Here is a 26,864-nt window from a genome sequence, read left to right on the forward strand (position 1 = left end):
AGGCTGAGCTGGTAACTCGCTTCAGGTTGTGGAAGCTGTATCACTGCCGATGAATATCCTTTGGCTTCCAGAAAGCAAACTGGAGTTTGCTTTCAATTACTCCATTCTTCTCGCACCCTGCAGATCTTCTCCACAGGAAATAAATTATCTCCAGAAGATTACGTCCTTACCCCATACTGATAAAAATGAGTGGGTTTGCTCCCATCAACAGGTTCTGTGTTTATCTAGGCTAGGAACAGATGTAGCTAGACTTTGGGTCTCGAAAAAAATCGAATGAAAAAAAAGAAACAGGCAACATGTTTAAGCTTGAAACCTGACTCTTTACAGGTGGATTTGAATTTATAATGTTCACTGTTTCTCTGCATCCTAGTAAATGTTGATAACAGAAAAAGGAAGCATTCTTGCCCAGTTGTTTCAGCATAACTTCAGCTTTCTAGCTTTGAATAGAATAGTATTTGTTTTTTACATCATTCCCTTTTTACACTACTGGACTGAGACTATCTGTAGTCCATATCAAACAGTCCATTTTTGATGCTGTAACAAGAGATTTCTTTTCTTTTAATATCATGCCCTTCTTGCTTGTGGTTTTTAAATGTTCTGTCAGATCAGAGGAGAAAACTTCTGTATGCTTTGTTAACACAGAGAATGTATGATCTCAAAAAGTAAAGCAGAGACACTATGACGGACAAATTAAACCTGACACAGAGAGTCTTCTAACTAATCAGGTCCAGTTTTCTGAAGTAAAGAGGCAAAGTACAGTGAAATACAGTGAGACAGAAGCATAGGCAATCTGTCATACAGGAGCTGACACATCTTTTCACTTACAAACCATAGCTGCAAAGCAAAATCAATGCATTTTTTACTTTTCCCAATACTGATACAAAATAGAATAAATCTCACAATGAAATCAGCAAGGTTTTAGTTCTTGGTGGGAACATAGCCTTGAAATTCATTGGCCCTTTCAGCGATTTTTTCCTTTAGTAATATAGCTGTACTCTTGTGAAGAAAAAAAAAAAAACAAACCAACAGTGATTGCACATACACTTCCATATGCTGAAGGAGACAGTTTCTGCCTCCGGCAGCAGAGGAACTAGGACATTCAAACCACCCGGGTGCTTGTGCGTGACACACCGTATCGGGAGCAGAGTTCACAGCTGAAGGCAGCGAAGCCTCTTCTTTCTTCATCTACCCTGACCCTCACCCCAGGTTTTCAACTTCCCCAGGTTTTTGCTGTTCAGAGGCTTGGAAAAATAAAACAATCAGTGAACAAGACCTCCCACAGGCACTACTTTGCCTCAGTGTTTCGGGATTGATACCAGAGACCAGCTGTTTGCCCCATGTGTGCTCTGGCTGTGATGGGATTCCCTGGTAGTTGATGTGATGCTGCCCATGCTGAGGTCTTCCTCTTGCTTGTCAACAAGAGAATGATGTCCAGCTGTCTGTGAGCTGATGGTCACCTGCAGCTGAACCGTGTTTGTTGTGATCTAAAGTACAAAAGACATTTGAGCCAAGAAGGTTTGGGATTGTGTTCATTTTTGCCTGTATTTCTACATGGTAGGGCTGGGGTGGTCAGAGAAGCCTGGAGTGCTGGGCACTGGGCTCCTGCCCACATGGTGTTAGCCAGCTTGCTCTCTTGCAGATGTTTTGCACATCCCATTTGGGGCAGTCTGAAGCCCATGAAATATGATGTTTTGTTCTCTTAGAAGCCCCTTATAGGCAGCCTGAAAAGTTATTTTCCTGGTATGGAGGTGAGAAGACAGAAGAGCATGTGTTTATTCAACCTTAACTCCCAGCACACTAATGAAGATGCCAGTTGGTTTGAGCACACCTTGTAGCTGGTGGAGACATACCTGGAATGTGATTTAGGCAGGGGTGTGGAGAGCACACCAAGATGCCACTAGTCCTTCCCTGTGTATGGCCCTGTCTGCATGAGCCATCTGTTGCTGCTCTGATCCATCTTCCGAGAAGCAGTATCAGGTGCATAGGTGTTTCTGTGGCAGCACCCTTGCACAAAGGTCTGCCATGGTGCATGCAGGAAGTGGCTGTCCTTTCCCTTCTGCTTGTGATGAGGGGCCTTAGCAATTCATGCAAAGGTGCCCATGGCCAGGGAGGCTATCTCCCACTTCAGTCTTCTGAAGTCTTTGTCTGTTGGGTTGAGAGGTCTTGCAAGGCTGGAGAAATAGGTTAGTAAGAGGAGGAGGAGGAGGAAAAAGGAGGAGGAGGAAGGCTGCAGAACTATGTCATAAGTCTGATTCCCTCCCAGCAGGGCCTGGGACCAGCAGTGGATGTTCTCTGTGTGTGAAGGAATAGGGTTTTGCTCTATTTGAATTTCCCCTTCCACCACAGCTTCATCCACATTTGCTCAGCACTTTGAGGGCGCCTCCACAGAGGCATATAAAAATAAGAAGGCAGGGGGAAGAAAGATGCAGTTTCATCTGCTTCTGCAGCTTCCCAAGAGAAATGAGGTTGTATCCTCCAGCCACTTTTTCGTCTGGCTTTAGCAGTATCACATCTGTTGCATATGGCCGGAAAATTTCCTCACTCCTTCCAAACCCAGATTTGATCTAATCTGAAATAGGTGCATGCAGTTACAAGGAGGGCTTTTTTGTGGGCCTGTTAACATGCTGGAAGAAGAACCCCTGATAGCAATCACAGCATAACCCTCTGGATCCATAGGAGCCTTAGAAAAGGCTCCTTTTTGCAGTGTTTCAGAGCTATAAAGTGCCCCTTGTCTCTTTACCTCCGTGCACCTTTAGCATCACCAGAGTGAGCTGAAGCTGCCTGGAAATCAGAAGAATAAGAGGAGAACAGAGGAGCTGTTAAGATGCTTCTCACTGCAACTTTTAATGCAGCCTGATTTTCATAAAGGGCTGATCAGGGTAGTCTCAGCTAGTCCCGTTGGGTATTCAAATGCTAAGTTGTCCAAATTCATTGATCAGCTCAGATATCCCAAATCAGCGCTTGATGGCAAGGGCCTGCAATCCTTTGGCAATGTGCCAATCTATCTCATAAACTGCTGGTCTTTCACTGAAAAGTGCCACCTACTCCGGCTACTGCAACAATTCTCTGTTGTGCGTGAATGTCTGAAAAAAATGTAGCAGAGTAATTAAACAGAATAAGCACCTGCCAGTCCTTTGGTTTCAGTGAAAGCTGCTCGTACTCAGCACCTATGAAAAATATACTGTATGAGATCATGGTTTAATCAAAGAAATATTTAAGTACAGCTAGAGTCAAGGCAATGCTGAATTCTGGAAGATTCACATCAGCTATGAAATCTTGCCAAACAATTTTTTTTGTGGTAATGTACTGACTTTAAGGAATGATGAGATTGATCCAGACTCATGAGCAGGGAATTGGGAATTGCATGTGAGTGTGGTTCCACATGGTTAAATATCCACCTGGAAGTGCAATCTTTCATTTTAATAAACGTTTTGCAGGCATTATATTTAGTAGGCAGAGACCAAGCATTTTAGTTTAAGTGCTCCAAGGGACAAAAATAACAGTCATCCACAAAGGATCTAAAGATCTGTAAGTCCTGGGATCCAAACGCACTTTTGTCTCTCCCATATATGTCTTTTCCTTTTCAGAGTTTGCTGACACTTCAGAACAGAAGTACTTAGAGCACTGCAGTCTGTTTTACATATTGATTGTAAGATTAATGGCTGAACATGCTCCTTAGGAAGTAAAAAAAACAGAATTATGGACATGCTGTAAATGGCCAGAGATATATCTTCTACTTATTCATTCTTGTTATGTGAATAAATATCTTACATATAATTCTAAATAATCTCCTGAACTATATAATTTGCCTTGGACTCTCTTCCTCTTGCAACAGACCATTGCCAGAAAGCACGCCACCAACTCCAAAATTTCTCTTGATTCTTTTGATTTGAGTCTTGAAATCCCACCTTCTCTGAGGTCACTATAAAATTATTGTGGCTGACAGTCATGCTCTGCATGCATGCTTGTTTGCTTTAAGCATTACTTTTACTGTATGCTGGAAATAATTTTGCAAGAGAAAAGTTACGATCTCCTCAAAAAATATTATATGTATCATAAAGGGGGGGACTGAAGCAGTATTACTAGGCTGCAATGTGTGACAGCACAGGCTGAACAAAATACATCCCTTCATCAGGCAGTTAAATCAGCCCCACAGGTAGCTGGAGCATTGCTGGAGCAGAGCACAAAATGCAGCACTGAGGTGGGTGGGTTTTTGCAGGAGGGACAGGAACGATTGCATGTCCGGAAAGTTTCTGTCCTTGGTGAGCAGGGCTGGCGTTACTGCGCAAGTCGGAGGATGCTCCCGCAGCTCTGCTGATCGTAGCTTGGCACAGAATACAGCAGGACCAGGTGACCTGAGCTCCTCCAGAGCTGCTCTCTAAAGCGTGATGCCAGGGAGGGCTTTTCAAGGCATTTGAGAGTCTGTTGAGATTGAGACCCTGGCCCCACTGTCTCCCAGGGGACACGCCACGTACACCTTGGCAGTGCTACATATGCATGTTGCATTGGGGTAGTGCTTTAAGCAGGCTGTCTGGGATAGGTGTGGTGTAAAGTTGAAGCCTAGAGGTTAATTAACTTTATTATTTAAGCGACTAAGAAAGGGGGATTCTGTCTTCAGCTCCCTTGCCTCATTGGCTGGAATTAGCTCAGATAATTGCCCTCTCTTTTCTTGCCCTGTATTGCTGGGTAATTTCCTCTCATAATGTGTCTGTCACTTGCTCATAATTCACTCTACTAAGAATCCAGAAAGGCCTAGGTAAGGGCTAGGAAAAGAAACCCACAGAAAAGCTGAATCTCCAATTTCAAATCCAAAGCAATAAGGCTCTATATAATAAATAGGCTGCTGAAGTTCTAGCAAAATGGACCACTTCAAAAACACTTTAAAAGGCCTTTTTTTGTCAGACTAAGTAACTGAGCTGAGGCTTTTCTTTGTGACCCTTTGTTTAACACCAAGGGCATGTTCTGTATCAAGATATAACCAGACCTGTCTCCAGAGAGCAGTCAGTCTAGGTGAGGAGCCAGGCACACCAGAACATGCAGGGGATGCAATTACTGATGGGTCTGGTTACTGTGTCGAGCCTGCTCCTGTGCAAGAACCCCTCCAGCCTCTCTTACTCGACCGGTTTACACACTTCTGTGCTCCAGACAAACTCATACCTGGCGGTAAGGAAAGAGGACAGCCCTCTTGATGCTAGTCACAGGAAAGTTGCATCTTTGCCAGCCCAGCACATCACCTGCCGCTGCATGCCATCCCTAGCCCGCAGCACAGCAGGGCAGCATTTGTCAAGGTCTGGTGCTTCTAGAGCCCCAAAATACCCTTGCTGTCCTTACATCTTTCAGGGACAGTGCTGTAAGGGCACGTTTAAGTTGGGGAGGGAGAGGAAATTGAAATAGTTTCAACTGGTGAAGCAGGAGGGGCTGTGGGGAGGACTAGAGGGAAGAAATGTGGTGAGAAATAAAGATTCAGACAGGCAGACTGGACTGCTGGTCTGGCACAGCTAAAATAAACTGTCATGGGGAGGGTGAAAGGATCTGAAAACAAAAAGGGGTAAATGTGCTCTCTAGGTCCACTGCTACAACAGTGAGAGCCAGGCTTGGCCTTCAGCTCTGCATGGAGTCAGAAGTATCATTTTAGACAGCCATAATTCTTTTTCAGCCTCTGGAAACAGAGTCTAGTTGGCAAATTTCAGGCTATAATAAGGTCAAAGATTAAATCCCTGAAACTTGCTTTTTCCCATTTTATCTCAAAGCGATAGCGTCTTCCATTTATTTTTCCAATGGGACACACTCCACCCGATCACACAGAATATGTGTGAAAGATGGGAAGTAATGAATGACATCCTGTTCTCACTCATTTGTAAAACATGTCTGCTACTGACTTTGGGCCAAACACTAATCTCAGAAGACAGACCCAGGGTAATTCCACTAGGAGTTCATACTGTTGCATTTAAACTCACATTTTAGAAGGAGACTGCTGACTTTTGGGGTCCTTCCATTTTTGGACTCCCTAATTCAAGGCAGCTTCAAGGCAGGATGATCTCAACGTGTCTGACAAGCAAGCCAGCTCAAGAGCTCTCGAGCTGGTCGAACCAAAACCAGCAGTATCCTATAGAAAAAGGCTTGTACCTTTTACTTTAGAGGAATCACTTTGTGGCTGTCCCAACTTCGGAGCACTAAATAAGTAAAAATGAAAGGGTTTCTGGTAGAATTTCTGGAAAAATCAGTATCATTACTTTCGAGTGTCCATGACACAAGCAGCATATACTGCACCAGTCTGATAGACATGCATGGGGTATGCACCAGACAAGAGCTGTATGTGTTGACGACATAGCTAAAAGAGTTTGATAATGATTGAGTTCAAAGCTTTATTTTTCCTTTTTTACCATTTTTCACATAGTGTATTTCATCACAATTTAAAGCAAAATGATAAATGAAATCAAGGCAGTGATTGTTTCCTTGCAGGGAAAACTCTGACTGTCAGGCTTCCCATTCTTTTCCAAGGAAGTAGAGAAATATATTCCAATTTGTTTACTTCCAAATCCTTCTAAAAATATTAAACTTCCTTCTTAAATGCTATCTACTGACTTCTTGAATTTTTTTCTCTGGTTTTGATTACTAGCTATGAAATAAAACTTCAGAAGTGAAAAATGTTCCTCATGCTTTTGGAAGCACAAGGTTGTTTAGTATGTTCATTGTGCTGCTTGAACTTGTTTCTAGCCTTGCAAAATGCATGAAAGATTTTTTAATTTTATTTTTTCTAGTGTCATCTATTAATAGATGTCTCTTTGATACCCAAATTTCTTCTGATCAGTACGAGTAATGAAGGGAAGATCCTATTCCACAGCAAATGTCTGTAAGACACACAAAACTAACAGATCAAAACAAGTAAAAAAGACTTACTGCTCTAAGTTAAGCAAATGTATTTCATATTGTACTTAGTTTGATTTTATTATCCCTTAAAACATTTTTCCATTAGTCAACTCTTTAATCAAAGCTATCATCCACTCATTTAGACTTTTTTCTTTCCCTACATGTGAATGTTTTAAGCTTGTCTTTGTTTTCATCCCTAGCTAAAAAGGAAAATTTTTATCTAGGTGCTCAAATTCACTGGTTTTCATGTGGGCAGTATCTCAAACTACTTAATTTAAATAGCTGCTCTTAGCCTTAGAAGCATTAAAGAAAACTGTGCTCAAAGGACCACTCTTCATTGGTGCATGTAAATAAAAGCAAATAAATCATGCAAAAATGTCAGAGAGGAAAAGGACCCACTCTCTCTCTTTCGCAGTGGGATCAGTTTCTCATTTCAGTCCAGTCATAAGTGACTTTCACAGATAAATCCTCCTGGCCTGTTTGCCCTGTTGTGTCAAAGCAGACTCCTTGCACAGTAGAATGCAATTTCATCCCACTCGGTGAGTTTCATAAAGGCCATGGAAATCAATGGCACCCAGGGGCCATCTCTACAGTACTGGGAGAGTAAAAGATTGCACACGCCCGGTAACTTAGCACACCACTGGCATACTACCAACACAAGACTTTCATTGCTGCTGTGATATCGCTGCTACTGGTAACAGAATACATGGCTTTGGTGGAATGAAGCACGGCATTGGGTAAATGGAGGAAGACAACAGTGTCTGACACAGCACTATCTGTCATTTAGGTTTTGTGTCCTGCTGACCAAGGTTAAATAAGGCAGACAGCTGACATAGGTCTCTGATTCAACAGGAAAGTTGAAAAAGACATGAACTCAGCTTTGCTTGACTGTAAGAGAATACCCTGAAGAAAGAAAAAAGTCATTCTGTTCTGCCCTGAGATACTCAAACTTTGAATTGTCTTCATTGACCTTGAAGTATTTTCCAGTGAGGAAATGCATGCTGTGAAAGGCAGGATGGGTTTAGGCTAGAATTGCTGTTCTCTATATTCATAGGGATCTTTGTGCCAGGAACACTTACTGAGTTTCTGGGGGTGCAAATTGGTGAGGGAGGCTGCAGGGGAGGGCTGACAGTGGAAAGTGCAGAGGCACCACTCCCACCAAGCAGCCCCCACAGCTTTTTGGTGCAGCCTCATGCCAACAGCATCAGCTCTGGCAGCACCGAGATGCGACACTGCCTGGGCACAGCCACGACGATGCCACGCGCGGCGGGCTGGCTTCCACCTCTTTCCCACACACACTCCTCAGCCCTGGAGAAAATGAGCCAGTGACTACTTTTGTCCTGTGAAAAGGCTCAACCTTGTCTCAATATTCTTAAGAGTCAAAAAAAATTGGTCATTACTAAAACCCTCATCACCTCCCAGACTGGTAATTTGCTCCTTGCAGGTCACTCTGGGTATAGCAGCCAAGGATCCTTTGAAAGCTGTATTTACAGGCAGTTTTGCGGTGGATTGCATTGTTTCTCAGGCTATGGTAAAATGCTGTTGCAATACTACCAGCACATAAAATAGGCAGAATCCCTGCAGCATTTGGTTTCTTTCCTCAAGCTACATTTTAGCTTTCACTTCAAAGGAAAAAGGGAAAGCCTAACTTCTTGGGTTGCAATACATGATAGGCTCAAAGGCTGAAAAGCAACAAAACAATACAAACACTGAGAGAATTATTTTTTTATATCCTGCTGTTCTCCTTCTAAACTAATTTCAGGATTTTGAAGGCTTGGCTCAGGGTTTTTAAATGTCTCAGATTATTGATCTTGTTTTAGCTCATACTGCAAGGCAATATTTTTAAATAAATAAGTGGTAGGTCTATGTCTTCCATAACTTCAGGAGAGCTCCACCACTGCCACTGTCAAGTGTTTGCCTAAAACATTGGTCCCAAGCACTTGGTAGCTTCCCCAGTTGGCGCCAAATTGCTGTCCTGTCCTGGAGACCTTCAGGAATTCCTCTTTGTTCCCAAGCCTAGAACAAGCATGGAAAAGATCAATGAATCTGCCCAATAATTGTGGCATGTGAAGCATTTTTTTGGTGGAAACCACACCTAGCTTCATTGGGCTTGGGTGTACAATTCTCTTCCAGACTTTGCGTTGTCTTTCGGACTTTGGCAAATTACTGGCTGAAACCCAGGAAATAATGGTATCAGATGAGCAATACGACAAGAGCAGTTCCTGGGGTGTCGGGGTCTCTCCTGTGGGGTGGTAGATAGCAGTTGCCTCACCTGCAGGGGACAATGACACATTTGACACTCAAGGTTCTCATTAGCACAGATTTTTGCTTGAAGGTACACCCCATGGCACCATAAAAGGGATGCAGCAAACAATTCAGTTTGTAGACTGAAAGAAGATGGAAAAACAAACTTTCTAAAAGGTTTACTAATGAATATGTGCTTTCATTTTGATACAAAGGGGCACAAAAGTGTTTGGAGCAAATGGAGTGCTTGGACGGTCATTGGTAGGTTACCACATGCACTGACAGTTCTCTGCAATGAGCCCAAAGATTAGGCCCAGTCTGTAGGAGAAGGGTAATCCTCTCACCTCATGTAGTGCTTTGAAATTAAGAGGTTAAAAATGTGTAGGCTTGGTGGATGCTCACTTTGTCTCCCTGTGTCTGGAGGGCTCCTTGTGCATGACACCACTAGAGCACAGCTTTCTTCTCTTACCCAGACAGCTAGGACCTCCACCCCATCGGGCTTTTCCAGTGTCACCAGTGCGTTCTTTCTGCATCCCTCCAGTGGTTTCTCATCTCATTGCATGCCAGCCCCCATACAGCTTATCTCCTCTTCTCTCCCGCTCACACAAATGCAGGTTCCCACCTGCAGGCAGCAATTGGGTGCTGCTTTCCATAAAACAGTTGTTCAAAGAGCCACTTAAATATTGCCCCCTGCGTGGAGGGGCTCTCTGTAAGCCTCAACTCTTCATTTTACGAGGAATATTCTCTGTTGTGGAAGAACCTACAAAAAATCTTGGCTGTCACCATGAAGAGTTTCCTGATGTTTTCTTGTGTCCCCATCTCTGCCCTTTACATGCCCTATGAACTCTTCACATTTCTGGCCAGTGTTCTCCTTGACCTTGGTACACAACAGCATCCCAGCTCTGTTTACAGTGACAGAAATAATAAATGCCGTCAAAGAGCCCCTTCTAAGCTGAAGAACAAGGGCCAAGGATAGCACTGCATTAGCAAAGTTGGTTTGTGTTAGAAAGGCGACTACCATGTGTAAAGAGGGCTTTTTTTTTGGTCACAAGTTTTCCCTTATATGACTGTGCGTGCACTGTTGCCACATCTCCTTCCCTTAGGTGGACAAAGATCTTGACTTTCTGTTGAAAGTATGATGTTCATCTGGACTGCATGTTCTCCTTCTCCCTGAGACTGCCTCTTGCAGAGACACACTCTGTTCAGGCTGTTGAACCCTTTTCTCATTCCTAAGGATCCATCCCTTTTACAGGTCTGCACAAATACGGGAGTATGACAATGACTCCATTAACACAGCAATTGCTTGGAATCTGTTAGCATTTCATTATAAATCTGATTTTTGACAGATTTATAACCAGACTGTAGAAATTAACTGCTGGAGGAAAAGTGCCATTTAGTCTCAACATGAACACATTTTATTTTTCTACATGGTTGTATTTTTTCTTACCAGACTTTTTTTAGAGGCTAGAAAAATAACCTTATGCTTGTTTTAATGTACTTCTTTTAAAGTGAAAAAAAACCTCTAACTTTTTCATAAACATTTAAAACCTGTCTGGAACAGTGACATGTTTATTGCATACTCCTCTCTGATGTTTCTTGAGAACAGGTACTGATTAAATGACAGTTACTGTATCAGCACATTAAAATACAACTTCACTGAAGAAATAACAGCTGAATAAAATAAGGTTAGCAGGTAAATAAAATAAAGTGCCAGAACAAATAATGCCATTGATAGACGGAACGTAGCATTTCCTATTGCAACAAATATACTACCGTTCATTTTCACAAAAGCAACTTGATAGCAGATATTAATTAAGGACGGCATCGCATTCCCTTGGCAGTAACCTGGAGTTTTGCCATGGAGCTTTGCCGGTGAACCCAAGGTGAAGTACTGCACACCTTTTGATGCAGGTGGTGGCAGAAGTCACGGGAGCCGGGGCAGGGCGGGGAGAGCAGGCTCACAGGACTGGCTCTGGGTGGAAGCACTTCTCCTCTGCATTCGTGACTGCCACCCACCCACAGCAGTTCACAGAGGTCCTGGGCAGGGGCAGCAGTAGTCACAGGGGGCACACTGAGCTGGTGCCTGCTAATGCAGCTGCTCCTGACACATCCCACCATCCTTTGAAGCCTGTTGGAGTCAGTCCCAGCAGGACTTCAGCCCACAGTTTGAAAAAACCTTCTTTCAGCCTAAGCAATCTGAAATGTTTCCTTTTTGCCCCACTAGTCATGTTTTCTGGGCCATTCTTCTTTACGTTTTTACTGTCATGAGTACTGTTTCGTACACACTTGTTTTCAGACAAAACTATAAACAATGACAGTTTCATACCCCGCAGCTGGAAATTGAGGAGGGAAATGAGAAAAGGCTCCTTACTGCAGAAAGCACTTTCTTTGATAGGAATTTCAAGTGCTTTTGACAGTTTGCTATGAAAGGACCCTGCTTACAGGGTCCAAACGATCTTGCTACAAGCAAAGCACCTAATAATGTCTCTCTCCACCACTCTCCTCTGGAGAAATTCCAAGCAGGGAAGTGGTGACTCTGGGTTTTTCAGAAAAGGTGGGTCAGATGGCTATGCTGGTGGATAGCAGAGTGGAAATTTCCCTGTGCACCCACGCAGAGAAGATTTTTCTCCTTGGTCTTAGTGAGCAACTCCAAAACAGGCCAGAAGGCTGGATCCTCTAGCAAAGACTCCATAAGAGACCCAGCAGCTCTTATACATTTTTCCAAGGGGAACAGTCCATTTCAAATATCAGGAATAAGTTCTAACAGTGAGAGAATAAGTCTTTCTTCTTTTCTACCCATTGTAGCTCAAAATTTGTTTTGAATTGTAAAGCATCTTTAATAAAAATAAAAAATCTGAAGCCTTGGAAATCGCTGCTGAAATACAAATATCAAAGTAAACTGACAAATAAATTTCAGCTTCGGTGCATTAGGAAGGAAGCTCTCTTTGATAAGCATTCTTGTTCTTTGTCTCCCTTACCTGCCAGCCTTATTGGGGGTCCTTTCTTGTAATGCTTTCTTATCATAGATATCAAGGAGATACTTGGCAACCTGTGAGCTATCCTTTGTGTTTTCTGAGAGAAGTTGCCTTTGCCGTATCTTTTACTGAGAAATGGAGGTATATTTCTGTACTACTCTATGTTTCAAAGGGTGTTGCAAGAACTACCGTTACATGGGAACAGCCAAACTCTGCTACTCTTCTTTTCCTCACCACCCAGGGACCTCAGACTGGTTAAAGAGATTGGGCTGTACTTGCCTCAAGGCCAGCACATCCCTTTCAGGCCTCAAGTTTCCAGTGGCTTCTTCCCACGGCCACCCCCGTGATGCAGAAGGCCACTGGGGAAGCAACAGATAGTCTTCTGTGCTTTGGGGATGGGGGCAGGAGGAGTGGACATGCCCTTAATGACTTTGAAGATGTGCTTCAAAATCAATTAAAACTTATTTCATTGTGGAACTAGTAAATTAGTAAATGTTTTTCACTGCAGAGTATGCAATAGGAGACAGATTATATGCATGCCTAGGAATCCTGGACTGGATATTTAATTATTCAAGGAAAGGCTGCAGACATGGCTTCCTCTTGCAAACTTATTTAATGTGGGGTATGTCAGTGGGCAAGCTTTGCCTTTAACAGGGCTGAACACTCAAGGCGCCATGCTTAAATCCATTCTACTTCAGAAAAACTTTTTAAAGACACCAAGAAAAAACATGGAAGAGAATGTGACTATAAATTAAGCACGTACTTGAGTGCTATCTTGAATTTATGTGGGCTTATATGCTCAGTTTTAAGTATGTTCTTGCTGAAACACTTTCCTGAAGCAGGGTGCCTGACAAGGATTATCACTTTGACTTTACATGAAACATCATTTGTAATAGAAAGCTTGCATGCTTCCTTTCATAAGCTGCTGAATAGTCTTTATTATCCCTGCATCTCTGTAAGCAGGTAGCACTAAAGAAGAGAAGAGATTTTGCACTTATCTGCAGAAATATAATTGGATACTTGGAATTAATAAGAAAAATCCTTCAGAGGAAAGAGGAAGAAGAACAGATTTTGACTGACTATGTCATAATGGGATGGAAGTATTTCAATACTTAATGTCATAAGGAAATAGTTATATCAGTATCAGTATGTACCCATCAAGGCAAACTTGATGGTACTAGGTGGAACCTGTAACACAATCCTCTGCCACAGTAACATTCAGGAGCAGTAATACAGCCCTGCTACCACAGCTGAGACTAACTTCAGCTAATCAGAGTTAGATGTTTTATTATTATTTGGTTTAGTAACTGAATGTGGGTTACAGTACTGGTTAACCACATGATAGACCCTCACAGAAAGCATCAGACGTGGCCTGGAGAAGGGAAAAAATCCCGATTTTGCATCCTGAGGCATGGAAGGCACTGTAAGCACAGCTGTACTTGCTGCCTCAGGGAGCTTACTGCCATACCAAACCTGCAGTTGGACTCGGGCAGCTGACAGGGCCCTAGGATAGTGTAAGGATTTCTCTCTGGACAGTTCCTTGAAGGACAGCAATCTGTCTTCATAATCTTGGTAGTCTTTGTCTGTGTGTCCTTTCAGTTCTGTCAAGGCTCTTTTTCCCCCTTTTTTAAAAATAAAAGTCTTTTTGAGTTAAAACCGTTGAGCACGGTTGTTTGCTTTATGGAGAAATGATGCTGTTTGCATTAGGGTGCTCCCCACTCTGCCTTGCAGAATTAGGGCATTTGTGACTTGAGAAATGAGCCCAAGTTCTGTGTTTTACTAGCTCAAGTCCAGTTCTCTTGTCAGTAGGGAGGTTTCCATCTAGGTCCTATCAGTCACCTCTCCAGGCTATAATGCAACTGCAGATGGTGTAATAGCCTCTTTCTCATTGGTTAGGCAGGGCCATGACACCGACAGGAAACCTGACCTGCCCAGTGGTTTGGTGCAATCAGTTCTCCTGGGGTTGGTATCTACACCAGGACATGTAGAAGAAGATGGCTTCTTACCTGTCCAACAGCTGGTTTCTCTTCCTTATGCATTGGCTCCCCTAGCTGTGCACTGGAGGAGGAACTGGATGGACTCTCTGGGCAGCTCTTGCTTCATGAAGCTTCACCTCCTTTTTTAAATGTTCTATGCATTTTCGAGGGCCTCCTCTGCGTCTGCACTGATGGTCCTTCCCCAGCAGCCTGAAGAGACCTTTCAGAGCTCTGTGGAGGAGCTGTCACATACACGGGAGTAATGTCCCCAGTGGCAGAGCACATCTAACGAAATGTTTAGGGGTTGTTCTCCATGGGCTCTGCCCTGTTACAAATTTCCAGCGCAATGAGTTATTTACTTACCTTGCTGCACAGCAAGCATGGAAAAGATCAGGATGCAGTCTCTCAAGCAAGGTGAGCCAGGAATCCTTTCCTACAATTTATTTGGCCACCCAGGCTTTTCCACATGGTGGGATGCTCTCCAGTGCAGCAAAGGACTCCACATTGGTAAAGTTCACTATATTGTGGCAGTTGCATTCAGCTGCTTATCTGCTGTCTGCTTTAATATATGGCCTATACCTTAGAAAACCCTAATCCAAGGGTTTTCAGACCCTCCCACCCATTCCTGGCATTTTCAAGGTTGTTTGAGAGTCCCTCAGTAGTAAAGGCACTTCCCTATCTGGCTGTCAGTTTAGCATTCCTGGGCTTAGACCTGTTTTTCCGGCAGTGGTTCTGTCTACACGTATTTCCTCTGCACCTCCTTTCTTTTATTTTTTTGCTGCCCCTCCCCACCACACATACATTTTTCCTCTTGGGACCTTGTGGCCTGTCACTGCCTTGTGTTTTGCCATTCATGTCTCCCCTCACCAGGTGGGGAATGTTTTCTAAAGGCCCTTGCAGACCTTTTGCAGACGCTTATCACATCACCCTAAAGTGAAAGCTGACATCTTTCATGACAATGGGAAAGTATGCCTTGTCTCAAAGCACAGTTTCGAGCAGGTTTCCTCATGCACCCTTGCACTCTTCCACAACCCACACTGCCCCCTTTTCTCTGAAAACTCCAGAGTTTGCAAGCAGTAATTCCAAGCAGTAATTTCCTCACTAACAACCCATGAGCTGTGTGTCCCTGCCCATCTTTCCTCCCACCTCAAAGTTAAATGAAGCAAACCAAAATTGTTCCTGGTTGGGCTGTCTTTAGCATGTGTCACCTCTTGACCCTCGGTGGTGAGCCAGATGCTGTGCAGGTCTCGCAGTCGCGCGCCTGCCAACTGGGTCAGTCTGCTGGACTATCGTGGAGGAAGCGATCGGGTGGTGCAGCGAGCTGAAGCGTCTGTCCTTTGTTTTTCTTTTTCCTCTTTTTTTTTTTTTTTGCTTTCCTTTGCTTTGCTAAGGTTGCATTCATGAGGGGAAACTGCTGCCGAGTCCGTGTCGTAGGGGGAAGAGGGACACGCCGCCTTGGTTCAGCAAGAGTTTATGTGCTCTCAGTCTTTCCTGAAGGTTCTATCTTGCAGTCCCAGCAATTTCCTGTTTCCTTCTTGCTGGCCCTGATCTTCATAGAGATAGTGCCAAAGTGAGAAAGCACTGTCTTAGGGCCAGGGAGTAATTCCACTAACTTGTAAGCACTTAATTCCAGCTTCTGGCAAAACAGCAGGCTCCTTAAATGATCTCCTGTGAAAGTCCTAGGAATCTGTTACATTGCATGTTATTTGTGAAGACAGAGGCTGAAAAAAATTTATAACTAGATTGAACAGCCAGTTTAGTGTATTACATCACCAAAGCAATGTGAAAAATTCAGAGCAGCCCCATGAAATAGACAGTGAATGCCTCCTATAGAGATTTGGGATTTATTTATTTCTTTTCTCTGAGGTTTATTTGTTGGTGTTGGTAGTTTTTTATACCTTTGGTATGCTCAGAGCTACATGGATTCAGTTTCAGCTCTGGAACCAATAAGTATGAAGGACATGAAATACGTCCTTCTACACGCTTGGTAAAATGGAAATTCTTGTTTGTTCAGAAAGGGGCTAGTTTTTGATTGCTCTCAGGTTTTGGCTTCTGTTCTCCTTGAAGGTACCCATATAGTTTTTGCTGCCCATAGTAATGCTGGAACCAGCAGTTTCCCTCATTTAGTGCAGCACAGAAATGCCAAGGTTTCCTCAAGTGGCAAGTGCTTTGCAAGCAAGTCGGGCTCACTGGGGAAGTCAGAGTGAGCTGAAGAGGCTCAGTACCCAGTGGGAAGCCAAGACAGAACTGGATTGTGCTTCTAAAGAAATGAATGAGCTTCAACTGAGGGAACATGTGTTAGTAAAGCTGAGTTTCTTCTTGTGGCACACACTTCATCACCCCAAAGGTGGGACACACCACAGGTGGCACACACTTCGTCACACCAAGGCTCACTTGTGTGCACTGTCTCTCCACCTCCTTCTGTCCCTCTGTCCCTCCCTCAGACCATGCAGGTCTCTTCCTCTTCCATTAGCATGAGCTGGAAGTAGGCTTTGTTCAAGCTTTAGTCTCAGAAAACAGTGATAAGTAGGAGTATTTATTCTGTTCCTCTCCGGTAATTTGTTCTTTTTGTTCACAAAAAGAGACTGGAAAGGTCTCCACCTGCAGTCCAATCAGGCGGCATATTTACATCCAGCAAGTGGCCTTCCAGTGAGAATGGCAAACCTTCCTTTGTGCTGCAGCTGCCACTTCGTCTCCATTGAGTCATAAGCGTTTCACTAGGCACCTTGCATGACTTTGAGTGTGTCCTCTGATTTTACACCAGCTTTGCAGAAACTCAATTCAGAGAGGCATGGATACTATTCTGTTTAGGTTGCAAAGCCCTTCCCTCTCAGTCTGCGTTCAGAGATCCCTTAGGGCTCCTCTCAGCAGACTGCCTCACCTCTGCAGGGCCTGGGAGTCCTGCTGCTGTAGCCACTGAACTTCAGAGGGTTTTTTTGGAAAGGAAGAGAGAGAAAGAGAATGCAATTTTCTTTTTCAGGACAAAAAATGGTCAGAGATTCCCCAGGTAAGCTCAGAATTAGAGGAAGTTGTGTCTGCTTCACATTAAATGATCCTAAGATAGTTTTGCAGCAGAAATTCACATTTTGGAGTTTTTGAAAGATGCAATAGGTCCTATTTTTCTTCTTGTTAATGGCTTTAGGCAGTTCCTCTAGATGGGAGCTGATCTCATTGTTTTTCAGGGCCACATGAATATTTGCACTAGTGGGGACTTTGTTCATACTGCGTGCAGTTGCTTTTTTAAGTGTGGTGTTTCTGCATTCAGGGAAGAAAAAAAAAAGGTAGAGTATGCAGTGTTTTCAGATGTTATCTTGTGCATGATATTTTCAAATTTCATTACAGCATGTAATTTAGTCTTTTCACTAAGCTAGGGGTTTGGTATAGGACTCTAGAGCAAACCAGCTTGTGCTAGTGTAGATGAAGAAAACATTACAGAGAAGAAAGGAGGTACAAATTTTGAATAGGTGAATAAAGAACACTGCACAGATACGTGGTGTACAGCTGTGCTTTACCTCACCATTACTGGTCATTCCCACCATACATCCTTCAAGCCCATGTCTGCTAGAGATGTATGGAAAGGCAGTGTTTTGGGGCTAGTTATGGATTGTATGAAATGGGCTCTGATGAACACCTGCTCCCAAACACCACATTTCTTCCGTTATGTGGCTTTATGTGAAACCCAAAACCATAGTTAGTGTTTCTTGTATCTAATTTGCAAAATAGACTTACCGTCTATTATTGAGTACTGTCCATATGCCATAAAAACTATGCATCCTTTGCAAAGAAAAATTAGTGTCACAATTAACTCACTGGAGACTTTTTTCCTCCCCGCACCCCATGAAGTTACAAAGCTCTGGCAGATTGGCGCTACAGTGCCAGTGAATCAGTATTGCAGAGAAAATTCTTGCGCAAGATTTATACAACAGTTTTGAGCATGCAATGCCAAAAGCGTGGGTAAAGGCACTCCTTACAAATATGCATAAATCCCTTGTATCATGAGGTTTCTCTGAGAGCTGCAGATTATTCCCATCTCTAGTAATCAGTTCAGAGCAATTGCTGCTATCCAAAGCTCACTTACATCAGCTGGGAAATAACTGTTACTTTGAAACTCCACGGTGATCTGCTTTTGATTGAGCTTCTGCTTAAAGGAAAAGCAGTAAGCAAGATGATGAAAACAATTATAGATAGCTACAAGCCCACTTGCTACTATATCTACCTTCATAATTCAAGTGAAAACATTCCGTTAGCTAGCAGGGTAGCAAAATGGGGGTTTTTTTGTCATAAATGCTGCAGATAATGTTGCTTTTTTCCCCTTCCAAATTAATGCATTAGCCTTCTGAGCTTGAGGACATCCTCAGAGTGCTTTTCTCACTTGCAGCTTGAAGTCTTTTAATAAGGTGAAAGGACACAATAGTGGATAAGCTATCAGCAGGGTTAAGCTTAACAGTGAATTTACCTGTTAAGACACACAAAGGCTTCAAAATATGCATTACTATATAGGTGGGATTCACTCACCCACATTTGTCACATCTTAGGTCTTGGTATGCCATAGCCTGTCATGTCAGGCATCTCCTTTGGGCTCTCCTTTCAAGCCGGTGAAGAAGGAAAGGCTCTTCCACAAGGCAAATCTCCCCATACTAAGATTCATGTCAAGGATGGTGGTAAGCCCACTGACATCAAGCGTAGACGACCCTTCACTGCTTGAGCTGATGGCAATCTGTTGGCCAGCCTTTTGTCAACATTGGGTGCAAAGTCCTGTTTGAACCGGTGCTAGCTGAAAGAGTGTCAGACTACTCTTAAAACATGACCCCTTTTCCTGCCTCTGGACAAGGCATAAATTTATCCTGGTCTGAGAGGTTATAAATCATGCTTTGAGGGGCCAGGAGAAAGGAATGTGTTATTACGAGGAATTAGTACTCCATGTTTGTGTTTCATTAGCACTTAGAGGCCCCAGTCAAGATCAGAATCTGGGGAGATGTGACACAATGAGTGGGTGCAACAGTGAGAAGCAGGAGGGAGCTGGAGTTTTGGAAGAGGTCACAGAAGGGCTTTTCCTGGCCCATCAGAGGAGGGCACCCCATGCAAGCAAAGCATCATGGAAGAAAGAGAAAGAAGCTGGCATGCTGGTGATTAATGGCAAAGGAAGGAAGGAAGGGGTATGAGACACGCTAGCTGTACAGGCAGATGGGATTTTGATGGAGTAAAAGCGGGAGCTTAAACATCCCAGTCACTATGTCATCTCTCATTGAAACAAGACAGCTACAGCCACTCTGAAAATGGTGCCAGCCAAGGTGTCCCATTCTCCCAAGTGCTGAGTGCTAAAAATGCAGTTTTACTTGGAAGATAATGGGAAACACATGAAAATCAAAAGTCACAGGGACTACTTCATCCTTATTCTCAGAAAGAAGAACTTGAAATATATGTCGTATTTGTTGATAGACAAAAGCATGTTTTCTTTGGATTCAATGTGTGCAGCAAATGGTAGAACGTTACACATCACCTACTATAAACATGCCCCTTGGGTGCCTTTATGTTAGAAAAGGCATTGAATAGCAGACAACTTTTGTGTAGGTGCTTGCAGCTTTCTAGTCAGCTCCAGTGGAATCGGTCAGTAGATTAAAGCACTGTTCCACCTCTGGGTAGATGCTGGGTAGAAACAAAAATACTGGGATTTGTTCAGCACTGTAATAAAATTTTTTACTTCTGTATCTCTGGAGACAGCTAAATAAAAACAATGCAGGAATCTTCCCCACTTTTTACAGATGACAGTCACTTCAGTTGCTTTTAGACATTTAAATATTAGGCACATATTCTCAAGAGCTTAAATTTTCTTTGCAGTCAATGTAGGGAGACAGACACCATTAGAAGTGCTGTTTATACCACCCATTATGGGGATAAGTGGAGCTGCTTTATGTGAGTGATGGAGAACACCTTACAACTAAACACCTCAGTTTTAGGCAGATAAAATCAATTGAAATTAATAACCTGAATGACTTGCCAGAGGTCACATCAGTGGCATGGTTCCTGAGCTGAGTACTGTCTGGTGTCCAGGCTTCAAGCATGCCTATCCTGTTTTGACAGAATTTAGAATGAAACTCATCCAAACTAGGGGGCAACCAGAGATTCTAGTTTGGGTCTGCAACTGCAGCCTAGCAGGTACATGGTTGACTTAGGTGTAACTCAGCTCACAGAGGTGGTTTTGCAGGCACAGAGCAGCATGAGGAGCTGAGGATGTAGTATGGCCTCCCCATCATCCCTGTTGCTGTTAGCTAGTTTAGGGCAACCTCAGGTAGAGATCCTTACACTAGCAGTTTGAAGCAATGACTGCAGTGGGGGCTTTTTAAGCACTGACTTTCCTACAGTACTGCTCCCTTTGGTCAGGGCACTATCATTTCCTTGGCAGACACTGCATGGGCAAATCCTAAGGGTGGGATTTGTCATCCTAGCCTGTCAGCCTAGCCTGCCAGGCTGCTAACTAGACGCTGCTCTTGCCTTCTCCAGTTATTCCCTAAATGCAGCAGGGAGTAAGCTAAGAAACACTGCAGGCACAGTGGTATTTCCATTTAATAGCAACTTATACACCTAATAGTGTCTAGCAGCATTGGTGGCCCCAAACTATTAGTACTTCATGCAGATGAGCCCCTCTGCAGGAGATGCTAGGTTGGCCTCCAGATCAAAGAATCCACAAGGGTGGCAATCGTATATGCACAGGAAGGGATGATGCCTCCATCCCCCCTGTCCTGTCCTCTCCTTCCCTACAGAGTTGAACCAAAGCAGCCACAGCTTTCATTTAGGAGCAGGGGAAGAGACATTTAGCATTCAGATGGTCACCCTCTCCCCTGGGAGGAAGGCAGTGGCTGGATTGAGGGGTTCAGTCCTGAGGGATTGAATCAGCATGGGCCTCAGGTTAAGCTCCACTGAAAGACACCTACTTCAAGGCAATGCCAGGAAGAAGCCTCATCTGGTGCCTCATTTTATTGGGCAACTATATCAGCAGTCTGTAATGACTCTCACACACAAAAATCACTTGAATGCAATTAAAGTAATATAAGTAACTGCACATAAATTACAGATGTTTAATGACATACACACGAGTGTTGCAGAAATTTAAGGTCACTTGATAGACAGGGCTAGTGAAATCCTCCCTTCCTCCCAGGCTGTGTGTGGTGTAGCATATCTCTAGGTATGCATTTAAACTCCACTCCCCGTGTTGATCAACAAAACAGGTCAGGTAATTAGTGCTTGTGGTAGCAGCAGATAAAGAGCTCAGAGGACTTGCCAGATCCTCCTTGGCCTTACTTCTTCCCTCACATACAAGTACGCTTACCAGTCAGGAATTAAAATTAATCTGTTCTGATCCATATTTTCACTCTTGTCTTTTCCAGCCACTTCCACATCTACTACTGGGACAAGTCATCTCACGAAATGTGACATAAAGCAGAAGGCCTTCTGTGTAAATGGGGGAGAGTGTTACATGGTTAAAGACCTCCCAAACCCCCCAAGATACCTGTGCAGGTAAGAAATCCTGTTTGCTTGCCTCGGTGGAGCCACCAAGTTCCAGAAATGCTTTTTCTTTAAAGGAGCACCTGAAGAATTTCTTCTCCTGTACTTGCGGCATTAGATACTTCTTCATTTTTAAGTATGTGGATGTGAAAATAACTTACCAAGAATGACCTCTGTGCTCTATATATGAGGCATAACAGAGGCTAACCAGGAAATCTTCCCACATAAAACTGGCACAGCAAGTCCCATTGACGTTTACATGGCATGAAGTAACACAGCTTGAGCCTTATGTTAGGAATAATTAAACAGATACTGTAAACTAAATACACTGCAAATAGCAAAAAAGGTGTGTGTGTAACTGCATTGGATAAGTACCCTTTATACAGGACAAACTGGTTATTTTTATTGTCTGCTGTAGTAACTGAGTGCTTTCTGATGAGACCGGATTCACAACTGGGGTTTTTACTATTGTGTTTAATTGCATAAAAAAGCGATGAATGTCTTGGCAATTGGTGGTGGTTTCTATTTCATGTGAGAATCTTGATTCAGGAAGTTGTATGAGTTTAGTTTTAAGGGCGTGCATGTGCACTTTTCTCAAGTCCTGTCCTGTGCTCTATTGGGCTGTTGCAATAATCCATTAGGTTGGAGAACACTGGAGTTCACCTCCTGGCCGGTAGCGCATCATGTCGCATTTACCTCTGGAGCTGAACTAGTCCTAGTGAGCTGCGGCCTCTCTCTGGCTTGAGAGGGAACTTGGCATTTAAACTGGGGGAAATGACCTTGGGACCTAGCAGGATATCACTGTTTTTCAGACAGGCAAGAGGCAGTGGTTGGTAAAGACTGTCGCCTGCTTTAACTCCATAGATTTTCAGTCTTCTAGGACTAAAAATCAAACTACACTAATTGTAAAGATGGCTGTGGTAGGTTAGTTAGATGAAGGTCTATGATGCTTTCATTAGGCCAGGAAGGCATTGACTGCTTGTTTCTGTTGTTAATTTAAAAAAAAAAACCAACCAACCAACACCCCGAAAAACCTACAGACACTAAACACAATGTTCTGCTTTCCTTGTGAATTTTCTTTTTCTTCATAGAAGGATGTTACCTGCACTTTATGAGCTTTGGTTTGCTTTGGTTTTTCACAGATTGCTCTTTTGCTGGAAGTGATGAATATTTCATTGATTTCAGAATCATTTTTAGCTAAAGTGAATATGGAAAAGTTACTGGCTCTGGTGGGTTGGATTCTTTTTTGAGAGAGAGAGAGAGAGAGAAAGATTTGTGTTAAATTTACATGATCGTTATAAGCCAACAGAACAAGATGAGCAGTTTGCTATGAGTCTCCAGGGCATGTACGAGAGCCTACCTGCCTGTTTCAACTTCCTATCCAAACACTGCTCAGAAAACTCCAGGGCTGCAGAGCTGAGCATCGTGCAGAATTGCTAATAATTAGAATTGTCTTGACAGTTTCAGAGGTATCGTATTTTCATTGGTACGAGGACTGTTTTTTTAAAAAAAATCAGTTCTTTGATGTTATAGATTGGCTACTTTTTAATTAAAAGTTTCAGAGACACTTGAATGAAATGGGGATTTTCTTTCCCTTTTGTAGACAAGTAACCTTTAATTCTGGGACTGGAGTTGAAAGAAAAGGAAATTCCCAAATTTGGCAGATGTGCCTCTCTATGGGTGGCCCAAGACCTATTTGGAAAAAGCATCAGAGCTGTAAAAGCATCAGAGCTGTAAAATCAGAGAGGGTGAATCTCGTTAACAGTAAAGCAATGGAAAAGGATTCTTATCGTGAGGACAAGCAGGGCCTCCACTATTTTGCAGGGCCTTTTGCTATGCCCTCTAATACTTGCCAGAACCGAAACTTTATGTTGTATAGCAAAACAGGATGCAATACATCCACGTAAGAAATAGAAGTGTGAGTACTTGAAGGTGGGTGTACTGGGAAACTGAAGAGACAAAATACGGTTCTCTTCTTATTTCATTAAAAATACAGATGTCTACTTTTAATTCTAGTATTCCAGTGTTAATTAAAATAAATATCTAACCAGTACACATTGCTTTCATTGTTCTGAGAAAATAAATCTTCCCCCAGAACATGCCTGTGGAAACAGAATGCTTGAAATATGGTACTTGCTCTTCATATTTCTGCCTCAGTAGCAAGTTCACATTTTTCCATATGGTCCATCTGTTGAGAGCAAAAACAAAATTTCTAAAGCATGAGCCATATCATTCTAAATTGGTTTTATCCCTAACCAAAAAACATGACTCAGATTCACAACAACCATGGAATTTTCCAAGTGATACCTCTGGTTTTGTAAACCCCTTATTCTATTAAAGAAAAAAAAAAAAAAAAGGAGTTCCTAAATCCATCTTCTAATAAAATCTAGCTATGTATTTAAAAAGAAAAAAAGTGTTCTGTAAAATACATAGTGTAATGATCCAGACTGGATCAGATCTTGCTCTCACAGGTACTGGTGTGAACTTCAAGAAAATTCCCTGCTTTCAGGGGATAACCATGTGAAGTACTCAAGAAATGTGTGAAGACTTGGTAATGCATCGTACAGCTGTGGTAGCATGTATGGTAGCATGTATGTTCCCTACACATCTTATAGTTATGGCCCCAGACTGAACAAAACAATCTGAAAATAAGAAAGGTGAAAAAGGAAGCTTTGGGACTACTTAAATAAACTAGTATATAAAATTTTCAGAAGTTTCCTAGGAACGTGAGTCGCATTTTGAAAATACAGACTTTGGAAGCCTGGACCTTACTGGCTTCTTACAAGACTATGGTTCCTAAGTCATTTCTGTTCAGTTGGAAATGGTCCCCAAGATCACTTAAGAAAAAAGATCAGATAGCTTCTTCAATAAATACAAAAATAAGACCAGAATTACTAGCATTTGTTTCTCACTTGAAGGAAAATCTATATGAATATAATATCTGTTATGCTTTTAGAGGGTTCTTTTGAAGTATCCTACCATGAAAGCCTTGCTGGTCTGACTAATTGATTCCTTACTCACAGAGATCATCTTTTGTAGTGCTTTTGTTGTTACTGAAGAAATTAATTTACATTTGAGTTTAACTGGATGAAAATAGTGCTTCTCTCTAACTGAAGGATGCTGGCTCTTTTCTCAACAGCAAAAGAGTGAATTACATACTTTTCCATGATATAGACATTTTCTATCTCCATCTTCCTGTAAAGGCCTTGGTGGAATAGAAATTGAAAGAAAGCTCCTGAAAACAGCAAAAAGGGAAAATTTGTTTCCATGATGACAACAAGAGCTCCAGAGATACTCATTCAACAGGCAGGATAGAAATACTAGTTGGGACTTGGACAGTGAAATGGACTACTAAATATGGAAGTGTACTGTACTTCCCATGAAAAAAAACATTCTCCGGCAATGAATTTGCTTATAGGCAGTGCGTGAAATGAAAATGCAAGGTCCTGATCCATTCAGCCACTCCTCTCATTCCGAAAAACAATTCGATGACATGTGCTCGTTGTTCTGAAAAGTGTCTTCTGAAAGAGCAAATACTGCTCTTTGCAACTACTGCATATAGAAGAAAAAACGCAATTATTTTAGTATATGTGGTTTAATATTGTGGTTTCACACAGTTAATACAATAAATAAATAGTCTGAGTAGCGCTTTTTTAGGCAGAAAGGAAATTATAAGGCTCTTGCAGCATAAATGTCTACTTGTTGTCCTGAGTTGCTTGACACCACCTTTTGCTAGTGTCATAAAAGAAAATTCTACATAGGTAATGAACTAGAAAAGAAAGACACAACAAGAAACGCAGTCTGGAAATTTTGAGTAGGACAAGGTGTTTTGAAAACAACACCATCACAATCTGTTTGTAAAAGCACGGTTTACAGTAAACAACCTGCCAAACAGCACTGGGAACGGTGCTGCACTGCATATCTGAGCAATAAAATTCCTTTAGCACTCACACAAAATCATAAACAGACAGGGTCGTCTCAGCTCTCCTCTCGGCTGGCTCACCCTGGACCTGCTCTCAGCAGCAGGTGCTGCAGTCAGTCCATTTGCTGACAGTGGCTTCAGAGCGAGTATAAACACACCTGAACTGTGTTCAGCGCCACCTCAACAGGGCTGATCTGGCTTGGTATGGAATCGATTTCAGCATTGTCTACACTAGTGCTCCAGTTGTTTTCACCGCCTCCACAGCTGCACCAACATCTGCACAGATGGAGCAAGCAGCCACCACTGGCTAGCGGCAGGAGCAATGCCTGAGGCTTTGAGTAAGCAGCATGTTCATTGGGATTGTGTAGGGTTGAGCCTGACGAACAAGATGTAGACGTCCCTGCGAAATGAGAGCCAATGCAGGTGTGAATGCCAGCTTTCCAGGGATGGTGTTTAACGAAGTCACTACAGTGCAAAATAAAACTGAAATCATGGAGATAAAACATTTTTACTCTCATTCAGTAACACAGATCAAAATGCCTTTGATCAAAGACACAAAAAGTCTTTTATCCTGCCCAACAATATCATCTTTTCATGACAGAGTTTATCCTTGTTCCATTTTTCTCAACTGTATATATCTCTGGAGACTGAGATCTCTCCACACTGGGTACTTATCAAAAGATGTGACCTGGGCTCTGAAGAGCATAAACTCCCTTCCTTAACAAACAAATACATTACAGCAAATCAGCTCCAAAGAATCATCTGCAGATCTTCAAAATATACCTTTATTAGGCAAAAATCATTCCTGTGTGGTTTATTTAAACAAGATAATAGTGTTTATGCCTGACACCGGTCCTCTGCCCAAGTGATTTTCTGGAAGTCAAACTTGTACAAGAGCAGCATCACTGACCCTTAGGGCCAGAGGCAGTTGTGGAAGAGCGGAATTTAAAAAATCAGGACAGGTTTCAATGCACATGAAATTCAGATGGATAGAAGAGGAGGAGGATTGTTCTGAACAACATTTGCATTTGCAAATGGGAAGGCTCTTCTGCACCTGACGAGTAAATGATGAAGCACTTTGAAAAGGAGGCTAGCACCTGATTGGCAGCAGGAGAAAAAGAGGGGGAGATTCTTGCACCATTGCAAACTCACAGAGAGCATCAGAAAGACGGGCAACGCAGATGAGATGTATTCAAGGAAGCAGGTATCAGGTAATTTGAGGTTACACGCTGAGTAGGAGTGGATAGAAGGAGGAGGAGGAAAGAAGATTGAAATCTATAAAGGTTTAGTGTGCTGGACAGTCATTCATACTTATGTCTGAAGCACAGGAGCCTGTATTGCTATGGTGATATTTTGGGAGCCTGAGCTCTGCCT

At 42.7% G+C, this 26,864-nt stretch overlaps 1 protein-coding gene across 12 annotated transcripts in view; it reads left to right on the forward strand.

Moving 5' to 3' along the window:
- The window catches only part of NRG1 (neuregulin 1), a 477,064-nt gene that overhangs the window by 421,390 nt on the left and 28,810 nt on the right, over positions 1-26,864 (forward strand). For all 12 annotated transcript variants that reach the window (XM_063319577.1, XM_063319578.1, XM_063319580.1 and 9 more), the window contains one exon: positions 21,451-21,580. In XM_063319577.1, the coding sequence (XP_063175647.1) occupies positions 21,451-21,580 (130 nt within the window). The remainder of the gene's footprint in view (positions 1-21,450; positions 21,581-26,864) is intronic.

The sequence above is a fragment of the Chroicocephalus ridibundus genome, chromosome Z (assembly GCF_963924245.1).
Source record: "Chroicocephalus ridibundus chromosome Z, bChrRid1.1, whole genome shotgun sequence".
Lineage (NCBI taxonomy): Eukaryota > Metazoa > Chordata > Aves > Charadriiformes > Laridae > Chroicocephalus > Chroicocephalus ridibundus.